This window comes from Strix uralensis, chromosome 22 (genome assembly GCF_047716275.1).
Source record: "Strix uralensis isolate ZFMK-TIS-50842 chromosome 22, bStrUra1, whole genome shotgun sequence".
Lineage (NCBI taxonomy): Eukaryota > Metazoa > Chordata > Aves > Strigiformes > Strigidae > Strix > Strix uralensis.
Window position 1 is genome coordinate 9,210,627 of NC_133993.1, and position 17,687 is coordinate 9,228,313.

The window sequence follows — 17,687 nt, forward strand, 5'->3', positions numbered from 1 at the left end:
AGCTTGAGGCCATTCCCTCTTGGCCTGGCGCTGCGTCCTTGGCTCAAGAGACTCATCCCCCCTCTCTGCACCCTCCTTTCAGGGAGTTGGAGAGGGCCAGGAGGTCTCCCCTCAGCCTCCTCTTCTCCAGACTAAACCCCCCCAGAGTTCCCTCAGCTGCTCCTCATACGACATGTGCTCCAGGCCCTCAGGAAAGGGTCAGGAAGCAAAATGGCCTGTCCGGAGAGGGGGAAGCCATTATTCCAGCTCGCAGAAACCCAGCAGCTCTGCTTCTGGCCTACATGAACCATCGCACCCCCACACCACCTGCCAGAGCCCCCCAGCACCGCTCAGTTACTCAGAGCAAGGTACAGCCACACCCGAGAGATTCCAGTTCCAAGGTCACTTTTGTTTCACCATGGATACAAGAAGATACTTACACACAGTTCCCTGCCTGTAAGGGAGAATAAACAGAGACACATGGAACAGCGTTGTTTTCCTGGCTGCGGATGTAGGATTTTTCCTCCCTAGCCGAGCCAGCAAGTCTCCCTGGAGCTCTTTTTGGTTTCAGAGCCACATTTCTCCAAGAAGTCTCAGAGACAGTTTTTCCAAGTCAAAAAATCTTCTCAGCCCCTCTTCCCCTCACAGTAAGCAGCTACTACAGAGCAGCTCCTGCACCCCATTCCTACCCCCAAAGAGGTCACAACCGCGCTGCAGAGGTTTTAAGCACACACACAGTAGCTGCATTAATTCAATTACCTAAAGCAGATAACAAGACAAGCTCCCCCAGTGCTCACCTTCCTACAAGGCACAAGGTCCGAGATTCAGGTCAGATTTTAGCATTTCTCCTCTCTACTATATCCCAATAGCTAAAACAGTTGAAGCACGTAACTGTTGGGGGAGGGAGGAAATAACGCTGTGGTTCTTTGTGCAAACTGATGCTTTGAGAAGGAGCATGAATAGTGTGACCTTGAAAGCAGCTCTTTACTAAGGAAGAAAATTCAGACATGGCAAGTGCATATCCTCATGTCCTTGTAACTTAGTTAAGCAAACTCCATTAACAGACTTCTAAGCACCTTCACCTGTACACATCACCTTTTCTACATAGTCAGATGCAAAAAAAAAAAAACAAGGCATAGCATTTTCAACAACAGTAAGTTGAAAACACCAACGCTTTGTCAGCTCATCTGGAAGTATTTGCTTCACTAGGGCAATGCTTGTTGGGATTTTTGCATAGATTTGAGCTGTTCAAGGCCATCCTCTCTTATCTGACTGACTCACATTAGTTTTCCTCCCCTCCCACCACCACTTCATATTCCTCTTCTCCTTTATTAGTGGGTACCCCCATACCTGGGACATTACCCTCTTCAGTCAATACACCAATTTCCCCAAGTACTTCCCCACCACTGGACCAGAACATAAGAAAAAAAAAAAAAGAAAAAATAAAGCCACCAGTTTATTTAGAGAAATCTTTTCTTTAATTGTCAGTCTGGAACGCTCTGATGGAAGCAGACTCAAACCGCAGAGGACAGAGTGATGGAAGCCGCAGCCAGGACCAGAAGTTGTCACATAGCAAAGAGGATAAGGAATGCCACCATCAAACAGAAGAGACCCATGGCCTCAGACAGGGCAAACCCCAGGATGGCATAGGAGAAGAGCTGCTGCTTGAGAGACGGATTCCTGTAGGTTGTACAAGGTGCGGAACAAACCAGAGAGAGAGATGGGGGGGAAAGAAAAAAAAAAGTTCCACAGTGAGAAAAAAAAAACCAAACCAGAGCCCGTATCACAGAAAGCCAGGATTATGACACATAGGCAACGGATTTTGGAGCACACACCAGTTTTATGGCAGGCAGCCATCAGCTGGAATGAGAAAGCCATGATTTTCCGCTGGTTTTAGTGATGTAGACATGTTGAACCCTGAAGGCCAGTTCCACACACCCTGGTGGTACCAAGCAACAGCTCCTGCTAAGAACTAGCCCTTCATTTCTTCTAGAGGCAGGCAGAGCTCCACAGAGCAGCTGCATCATTCAGAAGTATAGGGTGGATTCAAACAGCTGCTCTCTTATTTATTTTAATAGAATAATGGACTATAACCACCATTTTATATTCAGTTAAATGCAGTATCTGCTTATATACACTACGCATGTAGAGCCAGACATATATTACAGAGAAAGCTCTACTAATCTACTGAATTTAGTGCTGGAAGAAGGGAATAAATTCAAGCCAGCCTGGCATCTTACTTACCTGGCATAGCCAATGATCAAGCTGCCAAACACCGTTCCAATACCCGCTCCTGACCCAGCCACCCCGACCGTGGCAGCACCAGCACCAATGAACTTAGCAGCAGTGTCGATATCCCTGGAAACAGCACTGGTTTGGAACTCACGGCGCGTCAGCTGCGGATGGGAAACGCCAGCTGGCTGTGGGATACAGGAGAAGAAACACAATAATGACACTTTTAATCATAAATATTTCTTTTAATAAAATATTATCACCATTTATCCTCTACTCAAGGCAGAACAAAGTCAGCCAAGCTTGCGAAGCCATCACCAACATGGGCTAGAAAGCCATCCTCTTGATATACAAACTTACTCCTCCACGTCAGGAGGAACCGTGACATATCACAGGCAGCAAGCACAGAAATACAGGACCCAGTTTACCACGTAAGACTCTCACCTGTACAGTCTGAACCTCAGGCCTGCTGAAAACAGACACTGAAACTGGTCTGGCCAGAGCCCTGGAACAGCACCGGAACTGAAGTGAAACACAGACAGTTAACGTCTATAATTGGATACATCTGCACTAATCCTCAGAAAAGAGCAGTTATTTTATGAATGTCTTAGAATTTTTTTAAACATCTTAAGAATGAAACAAGACTAAAAAGCAAAGGCATACGCAAGTCTAGGATATTTCTACTTTAGCCAGTTGGATTAAGTCCACGAGCAGTACTACTACAGACCACACACTGCAGCACAACGAGCATCATCTCTGCTACAGCAACTCAGTCATTACTACAATTCCCTACATTCTCTTGCTAACGCATACCTTGAGAGAAAGGGACAACTGAGTGTCTCTATGGTAGTTAATTTATCTCTGGAGAAACCCTCAGGCCTGCAGTTCAATGCACATCTACAAAGATGGTAGCTATCGCCCTCCGGTCACCAGAGGTCACCTTGTTTCCCCTCCTTGTTAAATCCACAGTAAAGCAAACCCACACGATCTCACCTCAGCTGAGGGTGGCCAGGACAGTACTTTGAACCAAGCACCACAGAGAAAGATTTCACAAGCATGTATTCCCACTAAGAATTATTATACCTAATTATTATGCTTAAGAAAGGCAACTTACCAAAGCTGGAGAGCTGACAAGAGCCAAAGGAGCCTGCATTTTGCTTAACCTAAATCAAATGAAGAAAAAAAGAAAAGGAATTGGGAACCCCAATGCCATTGCCACCAGCCCACACGCCCCTCCCGGGACTGACACACATCTGCCTGGAGCCACGTCCCTGAGGCTTTTCCCCACCGCCCCCACGCATGGCTCCGTGTCTCCCCACCGCCCTCCCTCCATTAATCCTCGTCTTTCCAGGACAAAACTCGCAACGGCGCATTTTTGTCCTCCCCAACACAGTCGAAGCCTCCCCTCAAGGGTCAACTGAGCCCGCCCGAGCCCCGGGGGGTGCGTGGGGCCAGCGGACACGCCGACGCTTATCTCGCCCCCCGCGGCTGCCGCCTCCCAGCGAAGGGCACGGCCGGGCGCCGACCCCACCGGCCGCCCGGGCCCGGTGCTACCCCGCGGCCGGCAGAGCCCCCCCTCGCCCCGCGCTACTCGTAGGGCCGCAGTGTCCAGGGGGAGCTGCCGGGCCGAGCGGGTCCCACCTCCGCGGGGCCGCTCGGAGCTGCGGCGGCGGCGGCGAGAGGAACGCGGCGCTCCCGCCCCGCTCACCTTGCCGTGTCCCCCCGCGTCCTCCGCGCTCATTGGCTGCCGCCACGCACGGCGCGATGCATCCTGGGACAACTTCCGCTCTCCCCATTGGCTGCCGCCGAGCGAGCACCGCCCACCAGGATCCGGCAGAGCGTTACGGAGCGCGAGGGCGGTGTCGCCGCACGGGCCACCATTGGTTCGTTTTTTTCCCTGCGTGCTTGCTGATTGGCTGGAGCGCCGGAAGTCCTCCAGAGGACCATAAGGCGCGCGGGGCTGCTCCATAGAGTTACCATAGAGGTGGGGGGATGATGGCGGTGGGGTGGGCCCGGCCGCCCTCTCCGGTGTGTCGGTGGCTGCTGCGCCCGCTCCGGCACCCGCCTCCCTTCCGAGTCTCTCCTAAAAGATCATTTCGAATATTTGAACGTTTTCCCCGTGGTTTGTTAAAGTGCCCGGTTCAGCCGTGGCTGAGCGTCGCTGGAGCTGAGGTTTAGTGCCGTCGCCCCGGGGAGGGGCTCGGGCTCTGGAGAGGGGGATCGCCGCCCGGCCGTGGTGCAGGGGCAAGGTCCGGCTCCGTGCCCTGTTACCGGCAGCCTCAACCGCTGGGGACCGCCGTTGGGTGAGCCGAGGGGAGGTGGGCCCGCCCAAGGTCGCCGGTGTCTCGCCCACCGGGGTGCCCCGGAGGAGGAGAGCGGTTGGAGGGGCCTCCCCAGGGCCGTAGATCGTTACCGAGACTTTTAATTTCATGCTTTTCCAAACTCCCTGACCTTTTATCCACCCCCATCCCGAGCCTGCCGGCCCAGGACAACCGTCACTGGTGTCCCCGGTTTTCCCCCACCCCGCCAATGGGGGGGGGGGGGGGGGGGGGGCACTCCCGCACCGGACTACAAGTCCCAGCAGCGCGGCCGGGGCCGCCCAGGGGGAGGTGTCCTGGCTGGGCTCTGCCTTTCCTAGTCCTCCACCTCCTCCTCGCAGCCGCGGAGGTTTCCAGCCGTGCCTCTCGGTGAGTGAGGTGGCGGGGGGGCGGTGGTGATGGGGTCCCGTATACCCTTCCCGGAGTCTGATTCCCCCTCCCAGGGCCGTACGGGAGGCCAGGGGGTGGGGGGAGGGCGGGGGGGGGGCCGCTGCGAAACGGCGGCGACACTTTCACTTTCGTTTCTTGGCGGCGAAGTCGAGGGTGCCCGGTCTGGGGAGGGGGGACAGCCCGGTCCGCTCCCCGCCCTCCGCCGGCAATCCACGCACACGGGGGATGCTAACGGGGACCCCCGTGGCACACGCTGCCGGCGGCGGGGGAGCTGCCCGGTGCACCCGAGCCACGGTGTCCCGGTGACCAACCGCGGCTGGCAGTTGGTCTCACTTGAGAAGGGAGAATCCGGGTTTTTCTGCATCTTCGGGGCGCTGCAGGTTAATGAAAGATGAAACGGCAACAGCGAAAGAAATGGAAAAAAAAAAAAAGGCAAAAAACAAAACAGAAAGTCCCTGGAGACAGGCTCGGCGGTGAACACCGGCGGAAACGTTATTTATTCCGCTCTGCTCCGTGTGAGCTGTAACGGGACCTCATTAGCTCGGCTCTGGGCTGGGACTGTCCGATAATTACCGACACCCCGAAGGTGTGGTTGTCACCATCCCCTCGGGGGGCAGCAGTGGCCTCGCAGGGCCTCTCCTGCCTTCACTGATGACTTACAGACTGTTCACGTAAAAAAATTTCAACGTTAATGAAATGTCCTCCCCACTCTACTTCCTGTCGTCTTTTCCTGGAAGTGAACTGCAGACTTTGCCATCAGCTCACTCTGCACGGCCTCTGGGTGTGTTTTCCTTCAAGATCTCAAGTATTTTTGCCAAAACCAACATCTTTTTTTTTGCAGCAGAATGCATTGTTTTGCTGCACCCAGGCACTGACTCTTTCATTTTCTTTGCAAGTTACTTTTAAGCCTTGTGGCAGCAAGGGCTCACATCCTGTCCTGAAGCTTTATTTTCTTTTTTCTGACTGGTGGCTGTCAAGAGTTCCCTGCCATTTGGGAGCTGTAAATCATAAAGGCACATCAGGGTAGGAAAGTTGGTGAATCGCACGCCATTTCCTCGCTTTACTGAGGTAACTAAAAGTGAAACTGCAGCCCTGGGTGTCCTGCACCAGGGACAAGAGATGTTTGTGCCACACCTATTTCTATGGTCTGCCCTGTTTTCCGCTCCCAGCAGGACAAATTCTCCGTCCTCCCGAGGCAGCCGTTGTCAGTGCCGTTATCACCACTCTTCACAGCTGTGGATACCTTTTCCTTTCTGAGCACAGCCCTGCAGTCTCCATCTAAGCTTCTGCCTGCTTTTCAGGCTATTCTTTCCTCTTGTAGACTTCCAAGATGAATGGGACCTCCGATGAGCCTCCCACCTCTGCTGTCCTCTTAGACAACTGCTACTTCTCTCAGGTCATCTTTAACAACGTGGAGAAGTTTTATGTTCCCGGAGAAGACATAACCTGTTATTACACCCTCACACAGAACATTGATCCTCGCGGGAAGGACTGGGTGGGAATCTTCCAGGTGAGTGAATACTGTGAAACCGATTGTGCCAAGTGTGAGGAAGCAGCAGTAGGCAGAAACAAATAGCTTGGGCTTTGATAGAACAGGGTTGGGGATTTTTTTTCGCAGAATCACAGAATCATCTAGGTTGGAAAGGACCTTGAAGATCATCTAGTCCAACCGTTAACCTAGCACTGGCAGTTTCCAACTACACCATATCCCTAAGTGCTATGTCAACCCACCTCTTCAACCCCTCCAGGGATGGGGACTCCCCCCCTGCCCTGGGCAGCCCATTCCAACGCCCAACAACCCCTTCTGCAAAGAAATCCTTCCTAAGAGCCAGTCTGACCCTGCCCTGGCGCAGCTTGAGGCCATTCCCTCTTGTCCTGCCGCTGGTTCCTGGGCTCAAGAGACTCATCCCCCCTCTCTGCACCCTCCTTTCAGGGAGTTGCAGAGGGCCAGGAGGTCTCCCCTCAGCCTCCTCTTCTCCAGACTAAACCCCCCCAGTTCCCTCAGCTGCTCCCCATCAGACCTGTGCTCCAGACCCTGCACCAGCTCCGTTGCCCTTCTCTGGTCACGCTCAAGTCATTCAGTGGCCTTTTTGGGGTGAGGGGCCCAAAACTTTCAGTAATAACCTGGTGTAATGGAACATCTTTATTGTGCCTAGGGACAAAGTGCCAGACCTGTTGTGGTCTGAAGAGCTTCAAGGCTGAGCAAACACCGATTATTCTTTCATGCATAGACCACAACTCTCAGAAGTCAGGATATCAGTGCAAAATTCCTCCCAGTAACTGATCTATATGGAAATACAGTCCCATTACCATAGGATAAACATGAACTGAGTGATGCCATATAACAATTTTGCTGTTGCAGGTGGGATGGAAAACAACGCGGGAATGTTACACATTCATGTGGGCTCCTCTGCCCGGTGACATCCACAGGGACACCCCTGTGCAGCAACAGATCTGTTTCAAAGGTGAGTTGGGAGCTTGGGTCACTCGGGGAATGGATGTACACAAGCACACACAGCCACGCACAGGCAGACTCCCACTTTGCTGCCACTAATAAGCTCTACGTTCGGAATTACAGAATATCTGTAGGATCATGCGTTGGGGGACTTATTTCAAATGCCATAATAAATCACAAAATTTTGAATCTGCCAAATTCTGCCATCCTGACTAAGTGATACTGTTCTTATCACTGCCACAAGGAATTACTCACAGTGCAGGAACAATACTGAACTAGGATGTCTCAGTTTTCTGGGGTTCTCACTTTCTGTGCTGTGTAGTTAAGACACTTGAATAATTAGAAGCTGCATATGATGAGGCTGTTGTGTTTCTTTGAAGCTTGCTACCTACCGAAAGATGATGAATACTACCAGTTCTGCTACGTCGATGAGGATGGCATGGTCCGAGGAGCCAGTGTGCCTTTCCAGTTCAGAGCAGAAGCTGAGGATGATATCCTGGTGGTTACCACACAGGTATGTGTCCTCTCTTCCCCTGCGTTTTACTGCCTCTGCTTTTCGTGGCATATGCTCACTGTTAACGGGGAGTGATCCAGTAAATTGGATGCTGAGATAGAACTCAGCAGACTTGGATACTAATCTTGGCTTTTCTACTGATCTGTCACACAAATTTGGGCAGCCGTTTTTTCTCTACCTGCCATTTATCATTTAGATTGTGAGCTCTTTGAAATGCAGAGTGACTTAATGCATAATGTTTCGGGATGTTTTGAATATTTCTAAAAGAAAATGTCATTTTTATGGAATCAACCCACCAATAAATGGGAGTAAGCACGTGCCCATGGTCTGGTCTGTGCTAGTAGTGAAGGCACGGGGAGGTACACGGTGTCCCTGTCCAGGGCTCAGCTTGCTTTGCTCTTCACCCTGTGCTATTTGGAATGGAGCTTTTCGGTGTTCCTGTATGACCACATGACTTTGTTTCTTGCCAGGGAGAAATGGAAAAGATTGAACTACAACACAAAAATTTGCTTAAAGAAAAGGAGGAGCTGCAAGCAAGCTGTGCAGGTCTCCAGAAACAAAACAGCGATCTGCAGGAAGAGCTCAAGAACACACAGGTACACAAAAAAGTTAATATGAGAAGTCAGAATAAAGCTGTAAGCCTGAAGGATGAAGAGGGACTGAGTCAGGTCTTGTTTCACTGTATGCTTCCAGGAGAAAATTTAGGAGGTTTCTCCCCATATTATCTGTTTAATCGTTTACCAAATCATACGACACCTCTACTGCAATAAGAAGGATAATGATGAACAGGAGACATCTTCAGGCACGGGAGCCAGGAATGGACAGGAAGGAGAGTGTTCAAAAATGTTATGTAGGCTGTCCTGAAATCACGTTATCGCTACCGTTTCCTCCTGAAGTTTTGCTCAGGGCTTCATATAAATGCATCAAGGGCTGAAAGCCTTGTCAGGATGCAAAGGAGAGATTTTCCTCCTTCACATGGGCTGCCTGGCAGTGTTGCATTTGAGGGTTCTTGCAGTTCCAGTGCAGAGCAGGAGTATTGCTTGGGTCCCATTTACCTCCTGTTGACCTCTCTGTGATTTTCAGGACAATTTAGAGTCTCTAAGGAGCAACACAGAGAACCTGGAGCTGGAGCTGAATTCCCTGAAAAAGGAAAAGCAACATCTAAAGGAGCTGGATGACTGCAGAAAGGCAGAACTGCACGAGTAAGTGTATTTACAGCACATCTTAAAACAGGATTTCCTGTAAGCACCTTGCCTTGATGGATTAAATTTCCACCTGTGAATGTATGGTGTGTTTTGATTTGTTCTGAGTAGACTCAAAGCGCAAATTCAGAACGTGATCTCTGACAAGGAACAACTGGACACCAGACTGAAAACAGCCCTGGATCACATGGATCAGCTGCAGGTAGCAAACATACAGCTTTGCTTTTATGAACTGTCTCTGATGGAATCGGTTTCCCTCTGACAGAGGAGTGAACAATCTTGAGCCAGTATGCGGTGTATGAGCTTTGCTAGTGATCTGTCACACAAATCTGGGCAGCCTTTTCTTCTCTACCTGCCATTTTTCACTTGTCTTGTGAGCTCTCTGTAATGGGGAGTGACTTAAAACATAGTGTTTCAGGGCATTTTGAATATTTGTAAATGAAAATGTCATTTTTATGGTAACAGCCTGCCATTAAACGGAGTAAGCACATGCCCATGGCCAACAGTTGAGGTGCTGTGAAGCCAGGCACTCTTTCTTTGCAGTGTCTTGTGTGCAGCCCTTTTGTTAATGACTAGACTGCACACATGGTCCTGATCTAACAAACTGAAAAAAGCCCCAGAGCTCTGCCTCTGCGACTTCTGCAGACACAGAAGGCGTTGAGCATCTCCAAAGATCAGGGTAGTATGTGCTCAGTGTTCAGGAACTGGGTTGAGGGTCAGCTTTGGGCAGGCTGGGGAGAGGGAAGCAGCAGTCTGGTCTGTGCTAGTAGTGAAGGCACGGGGAGGTACACGGTGTTCCCTGTGCATGGTTCAGCTTGCTTTGCTCTTCACCCTGTGCTATTTGGAATGGAGCTTTTCGGTGCTCCTGTATGACCACATGACTTTGTTTCTTGCCAGGGAGAAATGGAAAAGATTGAACTACAAAATAAAAATTTGCTTAAAGAAAAGGAGGAGCTGCAAGCAAGCTGTGCAGGTCTCCAGAAACAAAACAGCGATCTGCAGGAAGAGCTCAAGAACACACAGGTACACAAAAAAGTTAATATGAGAAGTTAGAATAAGCTGTAAGCCTGAAGGATGAAGAGGGACTGAGTCAGGTCTTGTTTCACTGTATGCTTCCAGGAGAAAATTTAGGAGGTTTCTCCCCATATTATCTGTTTAATCCTTTACCAAATCATACGACACCTCTACTGCAATAAGAAGGATAATGATGAACAGGAGACATCTTCAGGCACGGGAGCCAGGAATGGACAGGAAGGAGAGTGTTCAAAAATGTTATGTAGGCTGTCCTGAAATCACGTTATCGCTACCGTTTCCTCCTGAAGTTTTGCTCAGGGCTTCATATAAATGCATCAAGGGCTGAAAGCCTTGTCAGGATGCAAAGGAGAGATTTTCCTCCTTCACATGGGCTGCCTGGCAGTGTTGCATTTGAGGGTTCTTGCAGTTCCAGTGCTTGGGTCCCATTTAGCTCCTGTTAACCTCACTGTGATTTTCAGGAGCTGCAGAACAATTTAGAGTCTCTAAGGAGCAACACAGAGAATCTGGAGCTGGAGCTGAATTCCCTGAAAAAGGAAAAGCAACATCTAAAGGAGCTGGATGACTGCAGAAAGGCAGAACTGCACGAGTAAGTGTATTTACAGCACATCTCAAAACAGGATTTCCTGTAAGCACCTTGCCTTGATGGATTAAATTTCCACCTGTGAATGTATGGTGTGTTTTGATTTGTTCTGAGTAGACTCAAAGCGCAAATTCAGAACATGATCTCTGACAAGGAACAACTGGACACCAGACTGAAAACAGCCCTGGATCACATGGATCAGCTGCAGGTAGCAAACATACAGCTGCTCACCTTTACTTTTACAAACTGTCTCTGATGGAATCGGTTTCCCTCTGACAGAGGCGTGAACAATCTTGAGCACAAGTAGGTGGTGTATGAGTTTCTTTTTTGGTTATGTGGGTTCTTTAGGAAAATGTCAATCTTTGATATGATTTGACCTCCAGGAAACCTCAAGAATGCTCTATTCTGGAAGGAATGTTTGAGGGTGATGTGCTAAGAGAAACTGTAAGGATTTTATTCTCTAAAAACATCCCCTTTGCTTGCTCATGAAGTTGATCAAAATTCCCCTGTTTACCTCCTGCTAGCTAATGATTCAGGCAGAAAACACTTCTGTTTTAGAAAACATTTGATAATTATATTCAGTACTTCAGTGAAAACAAGCCTAGCTGGGAGGTGTGTGAAGGGAGAAGGTAGATTGAAAATAGCTTAGTTGTTAGGTCTGGGACACAGGAGACCCAGAATGATGGGTTAACCATCAGGCTATAGAGTCTCTGTTTTTCTCTCTCTCCTCTGACTTCCCAGACTAGAAGTGTTGTGTTGAAACTTAGCTCTTCACAGAATGTATGAATGAATACTGTGTTCTGATGAATACATCAGCTCCAGTATATCTCCAGTTTCTGCAAAGGTTTTAATGAAAAAATGTTTGCAGAAAAAAAATTCAAGCGACCATAGTTTCTGGAGCTTTGCCTTCTGTAGCAAAAGGTGCCTGTGCTGTTTGATCTTCACTTTTTGCCCACTCATCTCTCTCCTTAGTCTCAGGTGTTGAGTTATGAGAAAGAAGTGGAAAACTTGTCTCTCATGGACCGTGACAAGGCAGAGGAGCTTGAACATTTAAAGGAAGAGAATCAGCAGTTACGCATGAGTAGAAGTCAACAGGTAAAGCCTTCCCTGATTATCACGGTGCTTGGAGGAGCCAGGGTGGAGAGATTGAGGCATCCTCAGCAGTGAACACGTTCAAATATTGCTCAATCTTACAAGAATCTAAGGGATTCCGTGACAGAAAGAGAAGTGTCCATGGTGGCGTGAGTGTCCTCATAGGTGGTTCTGTGAACACACCATCTGAAGATTCTTACAGTCTACATCTATTCTTATAGTATACACATACATTTTAGTTCTGGAAGAAACATCTGTATAACTAGAGATTGTAATTCTGATTCTCTGTAGCAGGAACATTCAGTCTCTGTCTTGATCTCTTTTGAGTCAGCTCAGGGGATAAAGTAAATCGGTGGAAATTCAGGATTAATATTCGGCTGATTGCAAGTCATTGCATCTGAGCATAATTGTTTCAGGACTGGGACTTAGGGGTGAATAAAACAAGTTACCCTAAATCTGCCCAGACTATATGCTGTTAATTTTACCTCCCAACAGGAAGCTGACTAGTAATTGGTGTGAGGCAGCAACCTTGCCCCTCCCCTCCCCTCCCCTCCCCTCCCCTCCCCTCCCCTCCCCTCTCCTCCCCTCCCCTCTCCTCTCCTCTCCTCTCCCCTCCCCTCCCCTCTCCTCTCCTCTCCTCTCCTCTCCTCCCCTCCCCTCCCCTCTCCTCTTCTCCCCTCTCCCCTCTCCCCCCTGATGTTTTTGACTCTTTCTTATCCTTAATATCTCAAATTTAGCATTTAATAATCAATAACATAAATGCAATATGCTCAGAATGCACCAAAATAAGCTGTAAACAATGCAAAGTTTCTGTTCCGTACTTTGGTGCTCTCACCCACATCCTTCTCTGACACCTCTTTGCAACTCTGCTTGTGAAAATCTGGGATTTCTGTGCAGAAGGAGCAAAATAAGGAGCTTGAACATTGCATGGAAAACTTGAAGGGGTCAGAGGCCAAACTCTCACTTTGTCCCACTGTCTGCAGGACGAGCAGGTGCCCAGCGTTGCTGGCAGATGGGGAGATGGTCCTAAAAGTGCTGAGCATGGAGCTCTGCTGTATTGTATGGAACCTGCTGGTACCTGTGCAGGGGAGCTGAGATTCACTCACAGCGCTCTTTTCCACCTTCTTTTGAGTTGCTGAACCATCACAATTTCCCTGTGATGTTGCAGATTTCTATGTGTATAACAAATTCAAGTTTATGGACAAAAGTCTTGCTTTTCTTAGGTAGCTTCTGCAGACCTTTTAGAAGTGATAGACAAACCTCAGCACTGGAAATCACTCCTTGAAGGAATGTGAAGGATATAAAAGGGCAGCATGCTGTGGCATTTCTTTCCACTGAAGAAACCATCATTGGCAATGACTGAGGCCGTCACATCATCTTTAGCCTGTTGCCCTGAGTGACCTTCTAAAGGTGCTTCTCCCTCTGTCTGTGCTACTCAGGAGGCTTTTGGAGGCTCTACCCTCACTTCAACATTGAAAATTAGATGCCTAAAATAGATGATGTGATTACCTCCGCTGTGATGCCAAATGTTCAGGATTCTCAGAGTGATGCTTTGAGAATGACTGCAGAATCCCTGAGTGCTCCGTCTTACCTAATTTACTGATTGAATTCAGGAGTCAGCTACAAGATTAATTCCTAAGGATGTGTTAGCTATCCAGCGTCAATGCAAGCCTTGCAGCACCAGGAAGCCCGGCAGACTTGGCTAGCTCTCACCTGCCAGGGTGGATTTTTCAGCTGTTTGTGTTCCTTTTCTTCAACCTCCCTCTTTCTTTGACCCTTCAGAGGTCATGTGTCATCTCACACGTTGTAATGAAAATAGAGTGTGAGTGGTGACGTGGGGATATCCTAGGGGACAAACTATGAAGTGGTAAGACTCCCATTGAAAGTGAAGGGTTATTTCTTGGTAATAAGTGCAGCATGAGACAGCTCCAAGCACTGGATCTGTCACTGTTTTATTTGCCAGTTTCCCAAATAACACTCTTCCTTCACAGCAACAGAACTCCAACTTAATTAAAGAACTTGAGGAGCAGAAGGGTTTGGTTCGGGTTCTGCAGGCAAGAAAGAATGAAGCTGATGAGGAAAATCAGGTGAGAATGTGGCTTAACTCCCTCGCCTTTCTCCTGTGTTGAATATGACACTAATCGCTCAGTCTAGTGTTCAGTTCCATTAACCCTTCTACCAAACGGGTCCTAATCGTGCCTGCACGTGGCCCATCACCCAAACCCGGCTGCCAGGCTGTCTGCAGGCACGTACAGGTGACTCTGTGGGTACACGCACAGCCTGTTGTTGCTGTCACGTCTGTACAACCTAAGAGGAAGGGTCAAAAAACTTGCACCTTTTTCCCCCACCACAGAATAGATTGGTTGACCCATAATAGCACGGAGATTTTCAAAAGCCCCTAATGTTACCTTAATTCTGACACCACTGGTATGAATGGACTTACGCATTTAAATGGTCATAGCATTTTTGTCCAATCTAAGCAATGACTGCTCAGATTTGTTCCATACTCTCCATGACTTCAGTATAATCTTCTGTCTTTTAAAGTGTATTACTCTATTGTGATCATCCTGTCTGCCTTTCCGAGCAGGCCACAGAACGGATCCTTGCCCTTCCTTACCTCACTTTCCCATTCAGTCAAGCAGGACTAACACTGAGCTACCTAAAAGAAGTTCAGAGCAATTTTGATTCTGATATCAGAGGATCTATTTTAGTGCAAAGTAGGACTTTTCTCTGAAATGGTCTCCTGAGCTTCTGGAAATTCATTCTGACCTTCTGTCCCTTTGCAGAAACTAAGGAAACAGAATGACAATCTTCTGAGGCATCTCTCGCAGGCTTCTTCACCAGCTCAAACTTCAATTCCAGCTTCTGAACTAGGAGGCCTTCTGTTTGGAAATCCATATTATGGTGAGATTACTTGGCATTCTGTCTGAAACTGCAAATACATGGCAGTTAAAGTCTCAGCAAATTATCCTCCCTCTTGAATTGAATGCTGTAGAAAAGACATTATTAGCAGCACCTCTGTGCAGCTTTGCATGTGTGCAGATGACTTGGCAGCTGCAAAATGCTGCCAGGTGTTGAGAGTTGACTTAAGTGATCAGCTGTCTGTTCATTTTCTGCCAAGAGAGACAACTATTAGCTAGTTTATTCAGCTGTGAGACTGTTAGTTCTGTGGCTTATATCCAGTTTCGATAGTCCTAAATATAGAGGTTTAGATCCAGAGCCACATCCTCATGTTTCAGGAATTACTAGTTATCAGCACATCACATTGTTAATCATTTTGCTGTGGCTAAATGGACTTCTTTTTCCAGCTGCAGGAGCAAACCTGGGAGCAGGAGCTGCAGATGTAAGTAAAATGGACACAACTGGACATGAATTAGTGTTTATGCGCATGAACTGGTGGTTTGAAATAGAAAGCTCCAAGTTCAGCTCTGTAGCCAATTGTCTACGTACTGGTTTAGTCCTCGTAAGATAGCAGACAGCAGAATGGAGCCATGGATGCTTAACGCGTAGAATTAATGAGAGTTATATATCTTAAGGAAGAGAAAGGGAACTGTTGACCTTAATCTTTAAGGCCCAGCTCTTGGCAGCTTCTAATGTCAGAATGAGCAGCATGCAACTGCTCAAAACCTTGTTTCGTACTGGAGACATGGACATGTGCTATGAAGGATGGAAAGTCAGGGCACCTCACAGAAGCTCTTGACTTTTAAATGCTATTTAGAGAAGCCTGGAGATATTTGAAAGCTTGAGAATGTTAGAAGTCAGAAAGACTTGTCCAACAGTGATAATATCTGTCTACTAAACTTTTCTGTTTCTTCTCTTTCAATATAATTTTTTAACTGACTTTATTTGCATTTGCTTTGTACTTCAGGCTTCTCTAAGGAAATGTCCCATGTGCAATGAAGTATTTCCTGAAGATATTGAGACAAGTCAGTATGAGGCCCATGTGCACAGCCATCTGCTGGAGTGCCCATTCTGCAGCGAGACCTTTGAAAAGTCCAATAAGCAGGTTTTTGATGACCATATGTTTTGTCATGACCTGGAATAATTCTGAGTTTATATCTGCTCTGTAGAATAGGTGGCAGAGGCCGCAGTATAGAATAGACCAAAATCACTGTGTAGGCTTAATTCATGCTAAGATCACCCAGACAAGACTGACTATACCACTAGCACTGTAATTCTGAGCTTTCTGTGCCATGTAGCATACGACCAACACATAAATCAGGTCAGACGTGCACATCCTGAAACTGAATCACTGTCATCAGATTTAAGTCCTCTGTCTTGGATCCGAGTATATGTGCTTGTTAAATGAGTTACAAATCCTCATTCAAATTTAGCTGAATGTGGTACCAGTTCTTTAGAACAGGATTGGCCCTGTAACTGTTCATTCAGGTAGGGATCCAATTGATGGGTTGCAGTACAGCAGTTTTCTGTATTTGGCTGATACAGCTGCATTATAATGGGTTTATTCTTTAATATAGCACTGTGATTGCTAACCAAAGACCAGGAACATTGTATAATCACACTTTCAGTCCTGCTCAGTAGAATTAATTATTAATAAGTAAAAAAGCCTAAATAAAAATACATCTTTTACCATCAGTCATAAAGCAAGTGAAAGATACATGTTTATAAAGAGACTAAATATCTGCTTGAAGATCTGAAGGTCTGGGGCCCTCCTTCCAGCAAAGTAGGCAGCACAGCTTGTTGTAGGGTGAGGCACCATCCATCTCAGAATGAGGAAAACCTGAAATTTCTGAAATGGGGAAGGTCACTATGGCGTGGAGCCCACAGGAAAGCAGTAGCTGAGTTGTCTTGGTGGCACAGAGGATAAATAGCCTCTCAATCAGAAATTGGGCATCCTCATTTAAAGGAAATTATACAATTAGATTCTTTCTCTTTTATGTTTCTAAACCTTCTTGATTTAACAAGAAGAAGCTGTTCTCAAACCAAAACATTGTGATTCAAAACTAAGTGCCTTGGGATGTTAGTGCTTTGTGCACAGGTTACCCAGTTACTATTTGTATTTCTGCTTCAGAATTTTCTATTTATGATTAACAGCTCTTTTTTCCATGCAAACACAAATGGGGAAAGATTTAATATCCAGCTGTATTAGACTGTTTCCTGCTGAATAACTGAAGCAATAGAAAATACTGAGAAGTTTATATAGAGTTTTAAGAATATTGAGAGTAACAAAAGCTTCAATTTTTTTTTTTTTTGATATTTTTATTCTACACAAACTTTTTATCAGTCTAGGTTTAAATAGAGTATTTCTCTCTTGAGGTGTACTAACTGGTAAGCATTATTTAAAAAACCTGTAAAAGAAAATAAGAGTGAAAAAAATCAAAGCTATATGGATAAAACCTTTAAAAAAGATGTCTGTGTTCATTCTTAAAGAAATAAATTGGAGGGTTTGATGAGGTCTTAAGGCAGCTGTTTGTAGGCTTTCCATTACTTGCTGAAGCTTCTAACAAAGTACTTACGCACCTCTCTGAATAACTTTTAGCATGCAACATGGTATCCCTGCAGGTAGCAAGACTGTTTTGTTTAACAAAAAGCACGTATTTTAACTGGTTTGTCCTCTGTGGCTCCTCACAGCATGGGAATATATCATGAAGGCCAAAGGATAGTATGGGATAGGAGAATGAATCAGGAAAGTAAAATGAGCTGCATGGGATCTGTTTATTTATATCCATTCCCAGTAGTGCTGATCTAAAAAGCTAGAGCTGGCGAATTTCTTCTGGGTCATAGGAACGGCCAGTGTATCAACACCTTTCTGCCCTAGGCTAGGAGGAAAAGCTGAAAACCCCCTCACTCAGGATGATAAAATATTATTTAAAAAATACTCGGTATTGTACATGTTTTGACATTATTTGATTACTATAGTATATCTCAA

General features: G+C 47.0%; 2 protein-coding genes across 7 annotated transcripts; one reads left to right on the top strand and one right to left on the bottom strand.

Moving 5' to 3' along the window:
* Positions 1-1,434: 1,434 nt before the first annotated feature.
* Positions 1,435-4,013, bottom strand: ATP5MC1 (ATP synthase membrane subunit c locus 1). Of its 2 annotated transcripts, none has more exons than XM_074892291.1 (5): positions 3,920-4,013; positions 3,326-3,374; positions 2,656-2,733; positions 2,224-2,399; positions 1,435-1,659 (listed from the first exon to the last, which is right to left on the bottom strand). In XM_074892291.1, exons 2-5 carry the CDS (start codon positions 3,362-3,364, stop codon positions 1,545-1,547), a joined length of 408 nt encoding a protein of 135 aa, XP_074748392.1. In that variant the 5' UTR covers positions 3,365-3,374; positions 3,920-4,013; the 3' UTR covers positions 1,435-1,544. The 2 variants fall into 2 exon arrangements, with proteins under 2 accessions (XP_074748392.1, XP_074748391.1); XM_074892290.1 differs by having other exon boundaries at positions 3,853-3,933.
* Positions 4,014-4,203: 190 nt separating this feature from the next.
* CALCOCO2 (calcium binding and coiled-coil domain 2) lies at positions 4,204-17,223 on the top strand. Of its 5 annotated transcripts, none has more exons than XM_074891749.1 (15): positions 4,204-4,898; positions 6,221-6,429; positions 7,282-7,384; positions 7,755-7,888; positions 8,359-8,484; positions 8,972-9,090; positions 9,202-9,292; positions 9,988-10,113; positions 10,584-10,711; positions 10,823-10,913; positions 11,678-11,800; positions 13,789-13,884; positions 14,584-14,701; positions 15,106-15,140; positions 15,666-17,223. In XM_074891749.1, exons 2-15 carry the CDS (start codon positions 6,250-6,252, stop codon positions 15,840-15,842), a joined length of 1,647 nt encoding a protein of 548 aa, XP_074747850.1. In that variant the 5' UTR covers positions 4,204-4,898; positions 6,221-6,249; the 3' UTR covers positions 15,843-17,223. The 5 variants fall into 5 exon arrangements, with proteins under 5 accessions (XP_074747850.1, XP_074747849.1, XP_074747851.1 ...); XM_074891748.1 differs by having other exon boundaries at positions 6,241-6,429; XM_074891750.1 differs by having other exon boundaries at positions 4,204-4,514; positions 6,241-6,429.
* Positions 17,224-17,687: the final 464 nt, after the last annotated feature.

Coding starts and splice junctions, on each gene's coding strand:
- CALCOCO2 (XM_074891749.1), top strand. CDS start 6,250: ATGAATGGGACCTCCGATGAGCCTCCCACCTCTGCTGTCCTCTTAGAC. Junction 6,430..7,281: donor ACTGGGTGGGAATCTTCCAG/GTGAGTGAATAC, acceptor TTGCTGTTGCAG/GTGGGATGGAAAACAACGCG. Junction 10,114..10,583: donor AAGAGCTCAAGAACACACAG/GTACACAAAAAA, acceptor TGTGATTTTCAG/GAGCTGCAGAACAATTTAGA.
- ATP5MC1 (XM_074892291.1), bottom strand. CDS start 3,364: ATGCAGGCTCCTTTGGCTCTTGTCAGCTCTCCAGCTTTG. Junction 2,734..3,325: donor TTGTCAGCTCTCCAGCTTTG/GTAAGTTGCCTT, acceptor GTTTCACTTCAG/TTCCGGTGCTGTTCCAGGGC. Junction 2,400..2,655: donor CTGAGGTTCAGACTGTACAG/GTGAGAGTCTTA, acceptor TGTATCCCACAG/CCAGCTGGCGTTTCCCATCC.